The 19758-nt window shown below is 42.4% G+C and overlaps 1 protein-coding gene across 1 annotated transcript in view; it reads left to right on the plus strand.

Annotated features, from left to right (window-relative positions):
* LOC142291732 (sodium/hydrogen exchanger 2-like) overlaps positions 1–19758 on the plus strand; it is a 149390-nt gene that overhangs the window by 101494 nt on the left and 28138 nt on the right. The window contains exon 4 of the mRNA XM_075336481.1: positions 13900–14117. Coding sequence (XP_075192596.1) covers positions 13900–14117 — 218 coding nt within the window. The remainder of the gene's footprint in view (positions 1–13899; positions 14118–19758) is intronic.

Genomic DNA, 19758 nt, shown 5'->3' on the forward strand with positions numbered 1-19758 from the left:
CCAGCAATTTAACTCAATTTTTTTTTGATTATGCGAAATGTGCGACTTTTGTCATTAAAACCCACAAGAACAGTTCAAGAAAATCCCATTTTTTACTTTGTTCCAAATTCATGAAACACTATTTTTAAGAATTTGTTAGCATAAATGGCAACAAAACACATAAAAACGTGACTTGTAAAAAATGCAAATGTTGAATCTGGGTGTATGTCTCTGTGTTAGGCCCCCTTCACACGTCCGTGAAACACGTGCGTGTTTGGTCCGTGTCCGTATGTACCAGAGACACGGACAAACGTGGACCATTGTTATTCAATGTCTGTGTATACACGTACGTTTTTCCATACGCTCCGTATGTCCGTGTGCGTGACACGTATGTGTATCCGTGCCTCACGGATGCTTGTCCGTTTTTGGCACGGAACACGCACACGCGCATCCAATGATAGTCTATGGGTGCGTGAAAACACGTACGTGACACGGATGCATCTACGTGTGGTCCGTGTCCGGTTTTTCAACTTTGCTTGTAATTAATGTATCTCTTTATTGCCAGGTGTCTTCAATTTACTTTGAGCTGTATTTAATGTCATTTTGCAGCCTGCAGGCATTAAGGAAGGAGTGTGAGGCTTCATTTGAGCGTTTGTTCAGCTTGTTTTTGGTTTAGTGCTTGAAAAACTCAACAAGACCCAGTATGGAAGCACACCAAAAAAACCAAATCCGGATTAGTGGCTCATTAAGTTGGAAAATGTTAATTAACACCAGCATCAACACATTGAATCATTAATGTGATGACAATCCACAGAAAAACGTTCTTGAAAAACGGATGGCAAACGCTAGTGACACGGATCACACACGGACTCTAAAAACGGACAAACGGATGAATCATACGGACATACGGAGACAACACGGATGTTACACGGAACAAGAATACGGATGAAAAAACGGACAACGGACATGAAAAACGGACCGTGAAACACGTGCGTGATTTTAACGGACGTGTGAAGGGGGCCTTAGGGAGACTAATCTGCTTTGTTAGATGTATTTCATAACAGTTTGACTTTACATATTGGGATTAAAGAGAACCTGTCATCAGATTTGGCCCTTATAAACTGTGGCCACCACCAGTGAGCTTTTATATACAGCATTCCAGAATACTGTATATAAGAGCCCAGGCCACTCTATGTAACGTAAAAAACACTTTTATAATACTCACCTAGGGGGGGGCGGTCCAGTCCGATGGGTGTCGCTGCTATCCAGTCCAGGGCCTCCTCTCTGCTGTGATGGCCATCCTTCTTCTTCGCAGGCCCGTGTGCATGACGTGTCCAACGTCATCTACCCAGGCCGACATTGCAGTCCTGCGCAAACGCTCTCTGGTCTGCCGGCCTGGCTGGATGACGTAGAATGCATCATGCACACGGGCCTGCGAAGAAGGAGGTCAGCCATCACAGCAGCAGAGAGGAGGCACCAGACTGGAGAGCAGCGACACCCATCGGACGAGACCACCCCCTAGTTGAGTACAATAAAAGTGTTTTTTATGTTATACACAGCGGTCTGAGACCTTATACAGTGTGTTCACCCATATCCTGTCCACCGCCATTAACTTGAGAATGGCGGCAGCTATAGGCATAGAAGTGGTGTCTAGGTATAGTAAAGTAGCAATGAAACCACCTGTAGCGCCACCTGGTGGAAAACAACGGACTTAGCATTTTTATTTCGAAAACGGAATGATATAGAGAAAAAAGTGACTTACAAAGTTGTAGGGCATCATCAATTCAATACGAATCAACACTTTGCATACAGAAATGCTATGATTAGAACGTGTAAAACAAAACTCACAAGGCTGCAGACGTGAAGCGATATCTCATGGAGACCTTCCTACGAGTCATTGGGTATGGTGGCTGCGTGGAGTGGCCTCCACACTCACCTGACCTGACCCCATTGGATTTCTTTCTGTGAGGTCACATCAAACAGCAGGTGTATGCGACTCCTCCACCAACATTGCAGGACCTACGAGGATGTATCACAGATGTTTGTGCAAACGTGTCACCTATCGTATTGCACAATGTGCAGCAAGATACAGTATGCTGTCCAGAGTCCAGATGTGCATTGCAGCTGACCGTGGCCACTTTAAGCATCAAAGTTAAATGAACGCCATATGCGTGACCAGCATTCAATGTTTTGGGGGGTCATGGGTTTCATATCATAGCATTTCTATAATCAAGGTGTCAATTCGTATTGTATTGATGATGCCTTACAACTTTGTAATTCACTTTTTTTTCTCTATCTCGTTCCGTTTTCGAAATAAAAATGCTAACTCCGTTGTTTTCCACCAGGTGGCGCTATAGGTGGTTTCATTCCGTAGCACATGGCTACTTTACTATACCTAGACACCACTTCTATGACTATAGTTGCCGCCGTTCTCAAGTTAATGGCGGTGGACAGGATATTAGAATGCAGCGTATACGAGCTGACTGGTGTGGTTGCAGCTTATAGGGGACAAATCTGTTGACAGGTTCCCTTTAAACAGATCTTAAGAGATAGGATGAAGGGGTGATGTGTTAATATTGCACAGAATGTGTATTTTATTTAATGATCTACCATGCTTTGCTTTTCACATTAAAATCCTATATAGCCTGACTACAGCTGTTATTTTACGGTTTTTGCAAAGAATACCACACCTTCAAGCCTGCTGAACATTTTCTACATATAAATGAGTCTAAAAACTATCATTCCTCAGATCTCTGGCACACAGATGTGTGATCGTTTCTGTTTCCTATTGAGATTCTCACACCTATCCAGATAGAAATCTTTGTACAAAGAAAATGTTTGCTGAGTTACAACATTTAAAGGAGTTGTTCTAGGCATCAGTATCGTGCTGGCCTATCCTGGAGGTAGCCTTCAATATCATCAGATGGGATTCAAAATTTCAACAACAGGTTTGCTGTTTGTGTGAGGGAAAACATTCCCCCCTGACCACACCCCTTTCCTCAGATCATATTTAATTAAAGGGAATCTGTCATCAGGTTTTTGCTATGTAATTAAGCTAGTGTGATGCCCATGAACTAGTCAGGGTGTCACAGGGTACTGCACGTCTTTCTTGTAAGGAGCAGGACTCAACCCCTCATGATTCTGGGATCCTAACTTTTGGTATTGCTCCATCAGCATGCAAATCCTAGTTATACCTCACATCACACCCTGTCAGGCACACCAGTGGGTGGTCTAGCTGGAACAGGGCCACCCGCCTAGGGGTCAGACAGACTGGTGGGAGGGGCAGAGTTAGTTGAGTGGTAGCCCTCAGGGAGTGAGGAGCTAGGGGGAGTTGGAGCTCCCTGGAAGACGTTATCTAGGTCGCAGACGGTGGTCTGGGACCGAAGGAGTCGGAGACCCGGTAGCAGGGTGCTGGAGAAGGGTGCCTGGCTTAGTTTAGGGGAACGGTCGGCACCAGAGTACCTAGTAACTGAACCGGTACCAAGCACGGCGGGGCACTGTACCCTAGATCAGGGAGTAGCTTCACGCAACCTGATAATTAACCTGTGGAGGACAGTCTCTTTATGAACTCTCCCCAAGAGCTCAGAGATCGAAGGCATCAACACAATGAGGGGGATAGGGCTTTCTAGCTTATGCGGCTCACTGAAATCCCAAGTGCCAGCCATCGAAAGCACAGCTTCCCTACTTGACAGTGGGGAGCAGGACCCCGACAGCTTCAAGCATAGGGGTCACTCAGAACATCTAAAATAAAGTGTATGGAGGCAAGGTACAGATCACTAGCAATACCAAAGGGAGCGGACTCCCGGATGAGCTCCCCTAAAGTGGCAGCGGCACCCAGAGACTTGGTTTACCTTTGTGTCAGAGTCTGCTTTGCGGTCGCATCACTAACAACACTTCCTGAGTGAGAACGCTGTCCTCCCCTGCTTCCAATCTGCACCATGCTCCCCAACACCTCCCTTATCCAGAATCCCGGTGCCTACCCTACCCTACCCGTGGAGGGAATGTCATGTGGCTGCCCCACTCCATCTTCCCCGGATACTCCCATCGGCAGCGGCGGTACTCCCTTACCGCACACCACAGGTGATGTCACAAACTCTTATCCCCTGTAAATACCCCCCCCTTTGCCTTTGAAGTGGCCGTGAGTGCCCGGGCCAGGAGACCCTCGAGCCACAGCAGACCCCGGATCCGAGCGGTTCGACCGCTCCAGGGGCAGCACAATAGTATGCTGCAAGAGTTAACACATAGAATTCAGGGATGCCTGTTTTGTCAAGGTCCGATCTGTTGTTTATTTGCTATATTTGTTTAAGCAGCAGGACTTATCATTGCCCAGACACAGTGTCACGCGCACGGCAGTCCGGCACCCTGCCTCTGCTTATTGACACCTCTCTGACAATACTCATTGTCTATTATAGCCTGGTGTGGGCAGGACAGCTCTCAGCTCTGCTACATGGCTAAATCTAAAAATTCTGATTGTGTCACAACTGCTGCACCCAGTAATTTAAGTGATGCATCGCTAGATTCAGGATCTCTATGCCTACATTATGCTGCTCTCGAAAGAGGTAGCAAAAACAGATTCCCTTTAAATGCACCTCTCTCTCACCCATAATCTACAATTAATGGTAACCAAAATGAAAGGACATTTTCCTGCAGGTAGTGTAGTAGATGTTTCATGCAGTCCTATATAGCACCACAAATATCACACAGCAATATCTTTTTGAGTACTAATATTCTGGTAGACTTTATTCAAGTATTTTACATGATGACATAATCTACACCGATTACATTGCACTATGATTATATTCAAAGGTTTATTATTGTAAAAACATGAATGTAGATGTAGTAATCCTTAACTCAGACAGCATACTACTCACTACTTTAATTAAATTCTCATGTAGGAAAAGATTTGTAAAGCTATGTGTTCAGGATATGAACCAATAACAGAACATGTATGAAGCACCAAAACCACCATCAGTACACAAATACAACATCAAGCTTAGTACAGCAATTAATTGCAATATCAGGTCAGCCCCATCCGTATACACTTGTCTACATTAACCTTAATGAAGATTCTGGAAGTTGTCACCTGCCATTATCAGACTCTGGATCATACAGAGACCAAAGTTTTACATGGTATCACAAATAAACATTTACATTGAAGAGCTTGAAAAATCCTTCAACTCCCAAAACGTGGCGCTGATCTCCAAATGTATTATAACAGAAGAAATTTTATTTGGCAACTATAAAATATTACAAAGCGTTCCGGCTAAAAAAATCTTTAAAAAATAGCCTTCTTCAGGTGTGTATTACCTGAAGAAGGCTAGCTTTACTTCCTAATCTGTCAGTGATTGGGTGCGAGGCTTGCATAAGGTCACAATCTCACGTGAGCCCCGAGAATGTGAGCGTCAACTCCATTGGAATGGCACCAACATGGGAGGGAAGTATAAGGTTTTGTTTTTTTTACTTTAATAGGGCCAAACATTGGGAATGAGAAGGGGTTGTTATAGTAGTGGAGAACCCCTTTAAAGATCCTGATCATGTAGTAAAAACCACACAGTTTTTTTCCTCAGGTATGAAAAGAGTTTTAAGACATCATTTATTTTCATTGTACTGTACTTTACGCAGGTTTTAGTGTGGATTAGAAACAGCCTAAAACAAATTTACTATGCGGCATAAGAGTGCTTGAGTAAAGTCGGTAGATTTGTGGGAACAAAGAATGAGGAAACAACGCTCTGTGTGTCCTACATGTATATACACCCTAGTGTGGGCATTGGTAGAAACCATCTGCAACCTGTTTCCACAATGTAGAGGTACCACAATGCTTTTATGTATGGATGGGCAAGGTCCATGGCTTAGGACAGGGGTCCCCAACTCCAGTCCTCAAGGGCCACCAACAATGCATGTTTTCAGGGTTTCTTTAGTATTGCACAGGTGATAATTTAATCACCTGCACAGGTGATCATTCCAACACCCATGCAATGCTAAGGAAATCCTAAAAACATGCACTGTTGGTGGCCCTTGAGGACTGGAGTTGGGGAACTCTGGCTTAGGAGGTGCGCAACATATATCAATTCCATTACAAATACGCATTAATATCAGTATTTGTTTGCTGTGTACCAGTGGGCATGTACCCCAAACATGATTTGTACTTTCTGTTGGTTTTGGACCCTTTTCGGACATCGACTTATAACAACACAAAGTACTGTAGAGCCCATAGTGAATATTATTTTTACTTTTAGTATACAGTGTTTTTTTTCATGAGCTTGTTTAGACTCAACATCTTGTGTCTTCGGTATCAGGGACAAAAAGTTGCCCAAAGCTTTTATTGACAGCCATATTACCAGTCATGGAGGCCTATGGTCTTTGTCAAGCAGAGCCTGCTTTTCTGCCTTCTTTTATAACTCCCTGCTTGTTGTAACCTATTACATCTACTATGGATATCAGTAAAAACAATTCATAGACATAGTGCGCCTTTCTTTTTTAAGATTTTCATTCTTCTCAGGGGTAAAGTTTTCCATTCATGTTATGAAAGAATAGGATAGTGATTAAGAGCTTTTTAATATATGGGTGGTAGCTTATAGACATTATGCCGGATTATTGACATATATGCAACGGTCTAATCAAGAAATCATGGAATATCAAGAATTGGGAAGCAATTTATTCCCAGACTAACCACAAGTAGCAAAGTTTCACATATAATCAATCATGTTCATAATCTTATCTACACAGCATATCAACTTTTATTACTTTTACAAAGCTCCATAATTAGTTTTTATTGCCTGAAACTAACTAAAGGTCCAGTCACACTAAGCAACTTACCAGCGATCCCAACAACGATAGGGATCGCTGGTAAGTTGCTAGGAGGTTGCTGGTGAGATGTCACACTGCGACGCTCCAGCGATCCCACCAGCAACCTGACCTGGCAGGGATCACTGGAGCGTCGCTTCACGAGTTGCTGGTGAGCTCACCAGCAACCAGTGACAAGCCCCCAGCGCCGCGTGGAAGATGCTGCGCTTGGTAACTAAGGTAAATACCGGGTAACCAACCCGATATTTACCTTGGTTACCACCGCACGGAGCTACACGTGCAGAGAGCAGGGAGCAGCGCACACTGAGCGCTGGCTCCCTGCTCTCCTAGTTACAGCACACATCGGGTTAATTACCTGATGTGTGCTGCAGCTACATGTGCACAGAGCAGGGAGCCGCGCACACCGCTTAGCGCTGGCTCCCTGCTCTCCTAGTTACAGCACACATCGGGTTAATTACCCGATGTGTGCTGCAGCTACATGTGCACAGAGCAGGGAGCAGCGCACACCGCTTAGCGCTGGCTCCTTGCTCTCCTAGCTACAGCACACATCGGGTTAATTAACCCGATGTGTCCTGCAGCTACATGTGCACAGAGCAGGAGCCGGCACTGACAGTGAGAGCGGCGGAGGCTGGTAACAAAGGTAAATATCAGGTAACCAAGGACAGGGCTTCTTGGTTACCCGATGTTTACTGTGGTTACCAGCCTCCACAGAAGCCGGCTCCTGCTGCCTGCACATTTAGTTGTTGCTGTCTCGCTGTCACACACAGCGATCTGTGCTTCACAGCGGGACAGCAACAACTAAAAAATGGCCCAGGACATTCAGCAACAACCAACGACCTCACAGCAGGGGCCGGGTTGTTGCTGGATGTCACACACAGCAACATCGCTAGCAACGTCACAAAAGTTGTTCGTTAGCAGCGATGTTGCTAGCGATGTTGCTTAGTGTGACGGGGCCTTAACCCAGTGCAGTGAAAGGAAAATAGGTGAGTTGGTAAAAGGACTAGACAAGCAGCCCATACTCAACCCCTCCCCCCCGCTCTGATCTTTAATTCATCGAAGCACACAAAACGTTCAGTTTAAGCCCTGTTCTTTATAAACCTTAGTGATATTTCAGTTTTAACTGTTCATATCCTACTTTTAAGTTACTGTTTAAAGGGAACCTATCACCAGATTTGGGGCCTATGAGCTGCGGCCACCACCAGTGGGCTTTAATATATAGCATTCTAACATGCTGTATATAAGAGCCCAGGCCGCTGTGTAGAATGTAAAAAGCTCTTTATAATATTCACCTAAGGTGTGGTGCGGTGCAGACTGGTCAGATGGGTGTCTCCATTCTCCGGCACCGGCACCTCCTCTTTCGACCATCTTTTCCTCCTTCTTCTGAAGCCTTGGTGCATGACGTGTCCTACGTCATGTACACTAGCCGGCATTGAGGTCCCGCGCAGGCGCACTACAATACTTTGATCTGCTCTGCTCATGGCAGTTAAAAAATATGCCTGCACATGACCTCAATGCTGGCGAGTGTGGGTGACGTAGGACGCGTCATGCACCCCAGCTTCAGAAGAGGGACGACAAAGATGGCCGAAAGAGGAGTCCCGGTGCAAGACAACAGAGACACCCATCCGACCAGTCTGCACTGCACTGCCCCTTTGCTGAGTATTATAAAGTGCTTTTTATGTTCTACACAGCGGCCTGGGCTCTTATATACATCATGTTAGAATGCTGTATATAAGAGCCCACTGGTGGTGGCCGCAGCCTATAGTCACCAAATCTGGTGACAGGTTCCCTTTAAGAGGAATGCAAAACAGCTAATTATTATAGGGCCTTGTTCAGACAGGAGCATGTAAAATCAATTGTTTTTCATCCAGAACAATCACAATTTTTCATTGGTATGGTGATCCATATGATATCTGTATGTTTTAACATGTGTATGGCATCTGCTTCTATACATCAATAATTAAAAAAAATAGTAAAAGGTCAAATCCAGTTTCTTATGTTAAAAGTTGCAATGGATCTGTAAAAAACGAATGCCATATGGATGGTATCTATATATCATCTTGTTTTTGTACATGAAAAAGGCTTCTGTTCAGCTTGATACATAGTGACTTGATGGATTTCTAATAAAGCCTAAGCTTTACATTTATTTTCTATATAACTCTACAATAGAAAAATAGGCTTTATTAGAAATCCATCAAGTCACCTCATATTAACCCGTACATGTTTTATTTTTGCTTTATGTTGATTTTTTTAACCTAAGGCCACTAATATCTTTCTCCTTGCTAAATCCTGTAGCCTATGGTTGTGTCTAGATATTGTGTTAATAATAGTAGTTTCCAAGGATAATCTGTCAGTAGGCTTTTGCAATATAATCTGAGGGCTGAATGAGGGAGGGGTTGAGGCACTGACTTTAGCAATGTGTCCCTTATTAGTCAGAGTGCTGTTTATTCAACACAATCAGTGTTTTATTAGGAGGAGGATATCACTGCTGAACTAGGTGCCCATGTGCATCTTGGTCCAACTATGCCCCAGTCTCTTTATCTACATTACGCTGCTGTCAGATGGCAAAAACCTGCTGACAGATTCCTTTTAAGAAGATCCATTAATGGTGGTTTTATAAATTACTGTATTATTCATTATTTAACATTTATTTGAACATTAAAATATTCAGCTCTTGTGTTACTACAAGTAACAGCACGTCTTGCTAACTCATCTTTAGAGGGCCTCTGGGTGACTGATATGTGTAACGCTGTGGTCCCACACACCTTGTACTACCCAGGTGTCAGACAGCAGGGGAGCTTTACCAAGCAAAATGTTCAAAAAATATGTCTGAAAACTGTGCCGAAATCTAAAATACGGTATATGGCCAAATTTAATTTAATTTTGCTGCCCAAAATATTCTTATACAATATTACTGCAATTATACCCTCCAAGAAGTTGAGTCAGGCAGAATTATTTATTATTTATTATTTTTTTTTCTTTTCATAATTATTTATGCTATTAATACATGAAATTGGATTTTTGTATTTTTTGCTTATTATTACATGTACAAATTTTATAATGTTAATTATAAGTCTCTTTTGTATAAGTAAAACTTTTCATCTGCGTGAAATGTGTTTTTATGACAGATGGAACTGATTTAATTGAACAGAGGTAAAGCATGAGGGATCGTTTGCTTGGTAGATGATATATGGAGGCTTCCTAAAGTAAACTGATTGTTTTGCCATACGAGAAGTCCCTCTTAAAAGGGTTGTCCACTACTTGGACAAAACCTTCTCAAGCTGTATGTTTCCCTCATTTAAAATAATAACACTTATACTCACCTCTGTTGCTGGTGTTGTTCCACCGATGATGGCACTGTCTCTCCTCGTGTTACGTCGCATGATCTCTGCAGTCAATCAATGGCCTCTTCATTCTTTCTGCCTTCGGACAAATCGCTTATATTTAGAGGAAGTGAGTGCCGCTGCTCTCTCAATTCCTTCAGATGTTTGTGATATATCCAAAGGTGGGGAGAGTGATGAGGGCACTAACTGGCCTCAGGAATGGCGTTATGCAGCACTAATATGTGATCCCGGGGGATTATGTAGCACTAATACGTGATCCCGGGAGAGACTGTGCCAACACCATTGGAATGGTGCCGGCACCAGAAAGAAGTCTGTACTTTGTCCACTTGTTCTGTTTTATGTCACTTGTTTTAAGTGCCCCAGGTCTTAGAAACCCTGACGTTTTTAAATCAAGTGACATGCTAATTCTTCAGGCAGCTTCTACTGGGAAAACACCCATACTCCATACTTAACAGTATAGGGTGAAAGTCGCTGCAAGAATGGCAGAAAAACCACCAGCAAAGATGCTACAGGAAAACGGCAACCACCGTTTTCCTAAAGCGGCTTCACCTGGAAGAATTTGATGGCTGCACCGACCCTTAAATGATGTCATGTTCACAATCTCTAAGGGTATATGCTGTAACGGGGTGTATAGCAGAGCAAGGAGAGACAACAGGCCGAGGATGATCCAACAGGTTTACTAACAGGAATACAGGAACAGCACACGACAAGTCCAAATAAAACAGATTCGGGGGCACCTCCCGATAATCTAAAGTGCCAGATCACGACGTAATAGTCCTTTTCAGAGTCCCAGAAATCCCACACAATCCACTGGACGGCGAGATCTGTCCGCAGAGTCAGATCTCGCTCCCTTCCTCTTCAAAGCTCAGCTCCCAACTTGTGTACGTACTAGGGACCTCTACAGGTCACTGGTTAAGTACACGCAGGCATGACTGACAGGACTCAAGGCTCCTCTTGCCTGGACAGTCCATCTGCATTTTGGTGTTGGCTGCCTCTTCTATACTGTATGGTAAAGTAATAGGGCTGCAGAGCCAGGCTCCATTGTAATAAGCGTCCATTGTGATTGTGATCAGTAACCACAGTGAATTCTCGCCCATACAGATACGGCCTTAGCTTCCTAAGGGCCCACACTACAGCCAGACATTCTTTTTCAACAGTTGCATAGGCCAATTCTCGGTCCAGCAGTTTCCGGCTGAGATAGGCGATGGGGTGCTCGTCACCAGCTGCATTCACCTGGCTGAGGACAGCTCCCAGTCCATAAGCAGAGGCGTCCGTTTGCACAATAAATCTCCGCTTGTAGTCTGGAGCAGCCAGGACAGGATCGCAGACCAGAGCATCCTTCAGCCGGTTAAAAGCCTCATCACAGGCTGGAGTCCAGATCACCAGCCGGGGCATTGTTTTCTTGGTCAGGTCGGTAAGAGGCTTGGCCACAGTGCTGAAATGAGCAACAAATTTTCAGTAATAACTGGCAGTGCCCAGAAAAGCCATAACTTGTTTCTTAGTTTGGGGTACAGGCCAGTCTCTAATAGCCTGGATTTTGGCAGGCTTAGGACGGAGCTTCCCTCCTCCCACTCTATGCCCTAGGTACTGGACTTCCCCCATCCCCAATTGGCATTTATCGGGTCGAATGGTTAGGCCGGCTGCAAGAATCAGGTCCAGAATAACGGCTACTTGATGCAGATGTTCCTCCCATGTGTGGCTGAAGACGGCGATATCATCCAAGTAGGCACAAGCAAAGTCATCACATCCCCGGAGGATCTGGTCCACCATTCTCTGGAAGGTGGCCGGGGCATTTTTCATTCCAAAAGGCATGCTTAGAAATTCATACAGACCAAAGGGGGTTATAAAAGCGGACCGTTCTCTCCCTTCCTCCGTTAGAGGGATCTGCCAGTATCTCTTACTGAGATCTAAGGTAGTGACATATCAGGACCCAGCCAGTCGGTCCAGAAGTTCGTCAATACGAGGCATTGGGTAAGGATCGCTGATGGTATGGTCGTTTAGTCGCCGATAGTCCACACAAAATCGAGTACTCCCATCCTTCTTGGGTACTAACACCACAGGGGAGGCCCAAGGGCTATGGGAGGTCTGGATTACCCCAAGCTGTAACATCTCCTCCAGTTCGTGCTGCATGGTGTTTCGAACTGATTCAGGGACCCGGTAAGGAGCCTGTTGTATGGGACGGATGCCCTGAGTGTCCACATGATGTTGGGTGACGGTGGTTCGACCTGGTTGGGATGAGAAAGCAGCCCGTCTCTGTTGAAGCACTTCCAGCATCTGGATTTTCTGTAAGGAATCCAGGTGATTTCCCAGGGGAACCTGTTCCACAGTGGATGGGGCTCTCGCTGCTTCCACGAGATCAGGTAGAGAGTCCTCATCCTCTTGACCATTTTCTGAAGCCAACCGACAGCTTGCTATCATTGGAATGTTCCGGTCATGGTACTCCTTAATCATATTCACATGGACAGTCTTTTGTCTTAGCCCCTGATCATCTAAAGCAAGAAGGTAATTGGTATCATTCAGTTTTCTGAGAACCCGGAAGGGACCCTCCCATGTGGTCTGCAGTTTATTCTGCCGATGGGGAACAATCATTAAGACTTGTTGTCCTTCTACAAACTCCCGATAGCGTGCTTTACGGTCATACCATGTCTTCTGTCTGGTTTGAGCCATACGCAAATGACTCTGGGCAAAACTAGCAAGTTGGGCCAGGGTTTCTCGCAGCTTTAGGACATAAGGGACAACAGGGGCTCCTGTATCTTCAACTTGCCCCTCCCAGTATTCCTTGAGCAGGGTTAAGGGTCCTCGGACCTTTCTTCCATAGAGTAGTTCAAAGGGGGAGAACCCAGTGGATTCCTGGGGAACTTCCCGATAGGCAAACAAGAGATGCGGTAGGTACTTCTCCCAGTCTGAATCTCGGTCCGTGAAGGCCCTCAGCATATTCTTCAGAGTGCCATTGAATCGTTCACAAAGTCCATTTGTTTGTATTTTGTCCACTTGTTCTGTTTTATGTCACTTGTTTTAAGTGCTCCAGGTCTTAGAAACCCTGAAGTTGTTCAATCAAGTGACATGCTAATTCTTCAGGCAGCTTCTACTGGGAAAACACCCATACTCCATACTTAACAGTATAGGGTGAAAGCCGCTGCAAGAATGTCGGAAAAACCACCAGCAAAGATGCTACAGGAAAATGGCAACCACCGTTTTCCTAAAGCGGCTTCACCTGGAAAAATGTGATGGCTGCTCCGACCCTTAAATGATGTCATGTTCACAATCTCTAAGGGTATATGCACATTGAGATTTTAAGGTGCTTTGGAAACAAAATCTGAGTGGTAACTTTCCAAATCCTTCTCAAAAGCAAATTCTTCAAAAACACTCAGTGTGCACACGCCCCTACAGAAGAATGAGCTGCCTTCTGATATTTCCACTAATGCTCAGATTAGTGATCATTACTTGTTATTTTTTGCACAGTCTTCCATTGTTAACTTTTGCTTTACAATACACAGTAGTGAAAATGACATTTTCAAGCTGTTAAGTAATCTGTACAATTTAATATACAAAACCTAGGATTGCTAGTCTTGGAGTGAGATCACATTTGTTGTTTATATGTGTAGTTATATGATTTAGAACATTAAAAGTGACTATAATATGTGAATGTATTATGACATTAATATAATTACAGACATATTTTACCTTATGGGAAGTACAGCAAGATTTAATGATCATAAATGAACAACCATAGATTATTACACAGAGATTCTGATGCTGGATGTTTCTGTTTCAGGATCACTACTTGTGCAATGTCCATGAATAAATATGTTGAAGAAAATGTGTCTCAGAAATCGTATACAACCATTAAATATTTCATGAAAATGTTGAGCAGTGTCAGCGAAACCTTGATTTTTATCTTCATGGGCGTTTCTACAGTTGGAAGAAATCACGAATGGAACTGGGCCTTTGTTTGCTTTACTTTGTTATTCTGCTTGATTTGGCGTGCAATGGGTATGTATGACACAAAACGAGTGTAACAAAACAGCATGGCATGTTACAGAGTCTGCAGTCAACTATTTATATCTTACAATGTCGACATATATATATATATATATATATATACACATTACATACACATTATATGTGTATATACCTATATATATATATATATCCACATAAGGACACACTATTCATGAAATGGTTTGCCTAGTTCTGATTGGAATGTGCCTATTGTACACCGTGTGCACAATTATTAGGCAATTTTTACCTCTCATAATTAGGGTAATTTTATTATTGCACAACTACTGTTGTGTCGGCCAATCCCAAAGATTAACCACCGCATGCTGAAGCCGGTTTTCACCTTCCTGACCAGGCCAAATTTTTCAATCCTGACCAGTGATAATAACTCTCAAAAGACACAACATATCCCATTAATTCTGAGATTGCTTTTTAGTAACACATTTTACTTCATATTTGTGGTAAATTTAGATGATGAATTGCGTTTATTTATGAAAATATGGAAATTTGATGAACATTTTTAAAAACTTGCTGTCTTTGAACTTTGAAAATGTATGCCCTTAAAACAGATAGTCATACTCTAAAAATAATCAGTAAATAACACCTCCCACATGTTTATTTTACATCAGCATAATTCTTAAAAAAATGTTTTCTTAGAAATGTAGGATAGTATTTATTCTTGTTTCCAAAATCTATTTTATTAGGGACCACTTCACATTTCAAGTGGCTAAATGTCAAACTCCCAAAACTGACCCTCCTTTAAAAACGTCACCCTTCAAGCTATTAAAAACTACATTTAAGGCCTCTTTCGCATGTCCGTGAAAATCACGCACATTTTTCACGGATGTATCAAAGGTGCATATTGTCCTCCGTGTGCCGTTTTTTATGGCACACGTGTATTAGCCATGATAACACACGGAGAATGGGAACTTTCTCCTCACCTGTCCCTGGCGCTGCTGTCCGTGGTGCTGATCTTCGGTCTCCGATCCTGCCGACTCCCCGCTACTGCTGCTTCCGCCCGCAGTGGAGTGAATATTCAATGATCATAATGAGCGGGGGGTCGGAAGCAAGTGACAGCAGCGGCAGAGACAGCAGTGCTGTTGAAGGTGAGTTTATTTTTTTTACAAACAAGTGTGTTTTCTCCAGTGCGTGTCACACGAGTCACATACGTGCGGTCCGTGTGTGGGCTGTGTGACACACGTGATGCCGGAGGAAAAACGGACATATCTACGTGTGGAACACACGGGCACACGTATGCTCCACACGTACACACGGTCCATAGCAAAACACGCACGTGTGCACAGACCCATTGATTTTAATGGGTTTACGTGTGCCCGTGTCTCCGGCACGTGAGGAAACGGACCAAACACATACCGGAGACACGGACGTGTGAAGGAGGCCTAAGAAGGTTGTTAAGTGCATCACAGCAATTAAAACAATGTGGAAACAAAAAATGTAAAATTTTGTTGAGTATAATGATACCCCAAATGTGATCAAAAATACTGTTTGGGCACACAATAGGGCTCAGAAGGGAAGGAGCTCAATTTGAATTTTGAAAGACACTTTGGATTGTTGATGCCATGTTGCATTTGAAGAGCCCCTGATACGCCAAAATAGCAGGAACCCCAAACGAGTGACACCATTTTGGAAACTACACCCTAAAAGAAATTCAAGTATGGATATTATGAGCATCCAGGACCCACAGGTGCTTCACAGAACTTTATAACATTGGGACGTGAAAATTAAAAATTTAATTTTTTCGACAAAAATTTGCAAGGTTTTTCATTTTACCAAAAGTAGAAAAAGAAACTGGCCAATACATTTTGTTGTGCAAGTTCTCTTGAGCACAATGATACTCCATATGTGGTCTGAAACAACGATTTGGACTCTTGGAAGGGAAGGAGCGCTGCTTGAACTTTGGAGTGCCATTTTGACTGGAATAGTAGATGCCATATCACATTTGAAGAGCCCCTGACATGCCAAAACAGGAGAAACCCCTCACAACTAACACTATTTGGAAACTACACCTCTCGAGGAATTAATCTATGTGTGTTGTGAGCATTTTTAACTGTCAGATGATTCAAAGAATTATATAAATTGGGCTACGAAGATAAAAAAAAAATGTTTTCAACTAAAATGTTGCTTTGGCCAAAAAGGTTTTCATTTTTTAAAATGTTAATAGGAGAAAATGCAATTTTTCCTGAGTACACCAATATCCCATATGTGGCTAAAACACTACTGTTGAGGCACAGTGCAACGTTCGGAAGGAAAGGAGACGGAGTGTAGATTTTCTTGCAATGGTTTGGAATGTCATGTCACATTTGGTGTCAAAATAGCAGAAATACCTCACAAGTCCCTCCATTTTGAAAACTTCACCCCTCAATGAATTCATCTAGAGGTGCAGTGGGTATAGTGACACCACAGGAGTGTTACAAAATGTTATACTGTTACGTGGTGACATTTTTTTTACTACTAAAATATTGTTTTAGCCCCAGATTTTTAATTTATACAGGGGAAATAGATAAAAATGGCTACGTAGTTTGTTAAACCTTTTCTCCTGAATGTTATAATACCCACCATATTGATGTACATTATGGTTTGGCCACACCCCAGGGCTCGGTAGGGAAGAAGCGCTTTTTGACTTTTTTAGCATAGATTTTTTAGAATAGTTTTCAGACTCTATTTTCAGAGCCCCTAGGTGCCAGAGCAGCAGAAACCCTCCTCCAGTGACCTATTTTGGAACTTACACTAATCTAGGGATTCATCTGCTGGTGTAGTGACAATTTGTTTCAGGAAAAAAACTGTGAAGTCAAACACAGTAGATGTTGCGGAAATCCCTGATTCACTGTACCTCCGTTCAGTGGTCTTTGTCTTTTCAGAAGTGCACAAAATTGTGGTTGACCATGCTTGTATGCATGCTTAAAAAGACGCGTAGAAAGACATCACCAGGTCACAGGACAGACAGGAATTCAAAATGACTGCCACTGTCATTGCAGTGAATTTTCCATTGAATGTTTCGACTGAAACACATTTTTTATTTTTGAAGTTGTGTGAAATTATGTCCAATTGAACTTTTTTTTCTGTTTCTTTTCATTTTTAAGAACAATTTTAACGGTGCCAACACTTTCATCCATAACTGTATATATACAATATTGAACACTTCACCAGTTTTCTAACTAAATATATTTCTAAGGGTGCTATTAATATAGATTTCTCACAGATGTTGATAGCAACCCATGCAATTCACACACGCAAGAAATCAAACCATAGATGTCCATAAATTATTTTATGTGTAATAATGAGAAATTATACAAGCAAAATGTATTGAACACAAGTAGAAAAAAAGGAAACAAGCCATGGAAGTCATGACACCAGCTGAAATCTATCAGTAATTAGTAAGCAATCCCACCACTTAGTGAAAAATATCAGCTGGCTCAACTGATGGACTACAAAAAGGTGTCTCATTAGCAAGGTGCCACATAAGAAACATCTCACAATGGGTAAAACCAGTGAGCTGTTTCAAGACCTTCACCTCTACCAACTTATTTTTGCGAAACAAACTGATGACATTAGTTACAGAAGTATTTCCAAACTACTTAAGGTTCCAGTGATAACTGTTGGGGGCATAATGCAGAGGTGCAAAGAACATCATTTCACTATAAACCAACCACGACCAAGTGCAAGATTTCAGATAGAACAATCAGAAGAGTTGTCCAAAAGCCAAGGCCCATGTGTAGAGAGGTACAGAAAAACCTGGAATCAGCAGATACAATTGGTTCAAAGAAAAAAATAAGTAATGCACTCAGCTTCCATGGCCTGTATGCACATTCACCACGCAAGTCTCCATTGCTGAAGAAAAAGCATGTTCAAACACCTTTTAAAGTTTGTTCTACAAGAATTTAGACAAGCCTGTGAACTACAGGGAGAATATAGTCTGGTCAAATAAGAGCAAAATTGAACTCTTTGGATGCAATACAACCATGTTTGGAAGCCAAAAGACTATGCATATTACCCCAAAAACACCATACTGACAGTGAAGTTTGAAGATGAGAACATCATGGTATGGGGCTGTTTTTCAGCCTATGGCATTGAATGGACAAATGTACCAGGACAATCTTGATAAAAAGCTGCTGCCATTTACCAGGATGATGAAGATGATTGGACATTTCAGCAAGGCAATCATCCCAAACATACAGCCAAGGAAACTCTCAATTGATTTCAGAGAACGAAAATAAAATTGCTAGAATGGCTGAGCTAATCACCTGACCTGAATCAAATAGGATATTTATGAAAGGAACTAAAGCTCAGAGTTTATAGAAGATGCCCACGGAACCCTCAGGATTGGAAAAGTGTTTGCTTGGAAGATTGGCCAAAATCACACATGATCAATGCATGCGAATAGTTTCTCCATACAGGAGGCATCTTGAAGCTGCTGTCATCATCAACAAAAGCTTTTGTACAAAGTATTAAATAAATTTCAATGTGTTGAATACTTTTTCCCTTTGTTATTTCTCCTTATTACACATGACTTAATTTATGGACACCTATGGTTTGATTTCTTTGTTAGTTTGAATTTGATGAGGTGTTAGAAACATCTGGTGAGAAATTTGTCAATAGCACCTTTAGAAATATATTTACTTAGAAAATTAGTGATGTGTTCAAGACCTATTTCACTTGCTGTGTATGCATATATGCACATTTCCTGACAGAAAAGTTACAACATGAAGAATGATGAAAAAAATCAAGGAATTAATGAAATCCCAGAATTGGTAGACATGTTGGAAGCAGGAAAAATGGAAACAAAATATTAAAAAATTCTCAGATTATTCTGAACTAAGTGTGCCACTTACATGCCTTGGCATGCTATCAATAAAGTTATTTATGCTTATCTGAAGAAAGAAAATAATCTCTTGGAAGACATTTGAGAAATGACCAGACCACTGGTTCCATCCATACTGTACATGCCACCTTGAATCATAATCCTTTAAAGTTACAGGTGTGATGCTTCCTCTGGAAGGCCTCTTTCTGGCATTGCCCACGTGGTCTCAACCATTGACCTCATACCATCGCTCTCATAGTCTATCCTATCATGAACAAGATAACAATGAAGGCTTTAGTGGCTCTATCTTTTTTATTGATAAGTCTTGCTTTTGTCTTGGATGCCATTATAGTTGGAGATTGGTCCACATACCATGTGCACAATGCAACGAAGATGCCTTTATGATGGAACGTGAAAGTGTCCCAGTCTTTTTTTTAACTTGACAACACCATGCTACTGTGGGTATCCTATGTAGCCTAAATGTACCATAGCCTGCAGTATCTCTGGACTTGTCTCCCATTGAGCACATCTGGGATGTCATTAACGAAAAATTGAACAGGGAGCTGCCCGCAGTGGACCTTGATGAGTTACATGTACAAGTGCATTTAGCATAGCAGAACATTCCTCAGACAATCAGTAATACCCTCACTAATAATATATTAAGGTGTACAAGTATGTGTATTTCTGCATGTGGTGGTCATACACAATACTGAATAAATCGAGATGTTTTGAAAATGCTGTTTGCATTTTTTCACCATTTGAATGTTATTACATTCTGACTTGTATAAGATAAAATATATGGATGCATCTTCCAAA

This window comes from Anomaloglossus baeobatrachus, chromosome 2 (assembly GCF_048569485.1).
Source record: "Anomaloglossus baeobatrachus isolate aAnoBae1 chromosome 2, aAnoBae1.hap1, whole genome shotgun sequence".
NCBI classification, from domain to species: domain Eukaryota; kingdom Metazoa; phylum Chordata; class Amphibia; order Anura; family Aromobatidae; genus Anomaloglossus; species Anomaloglossus baeobatrachus.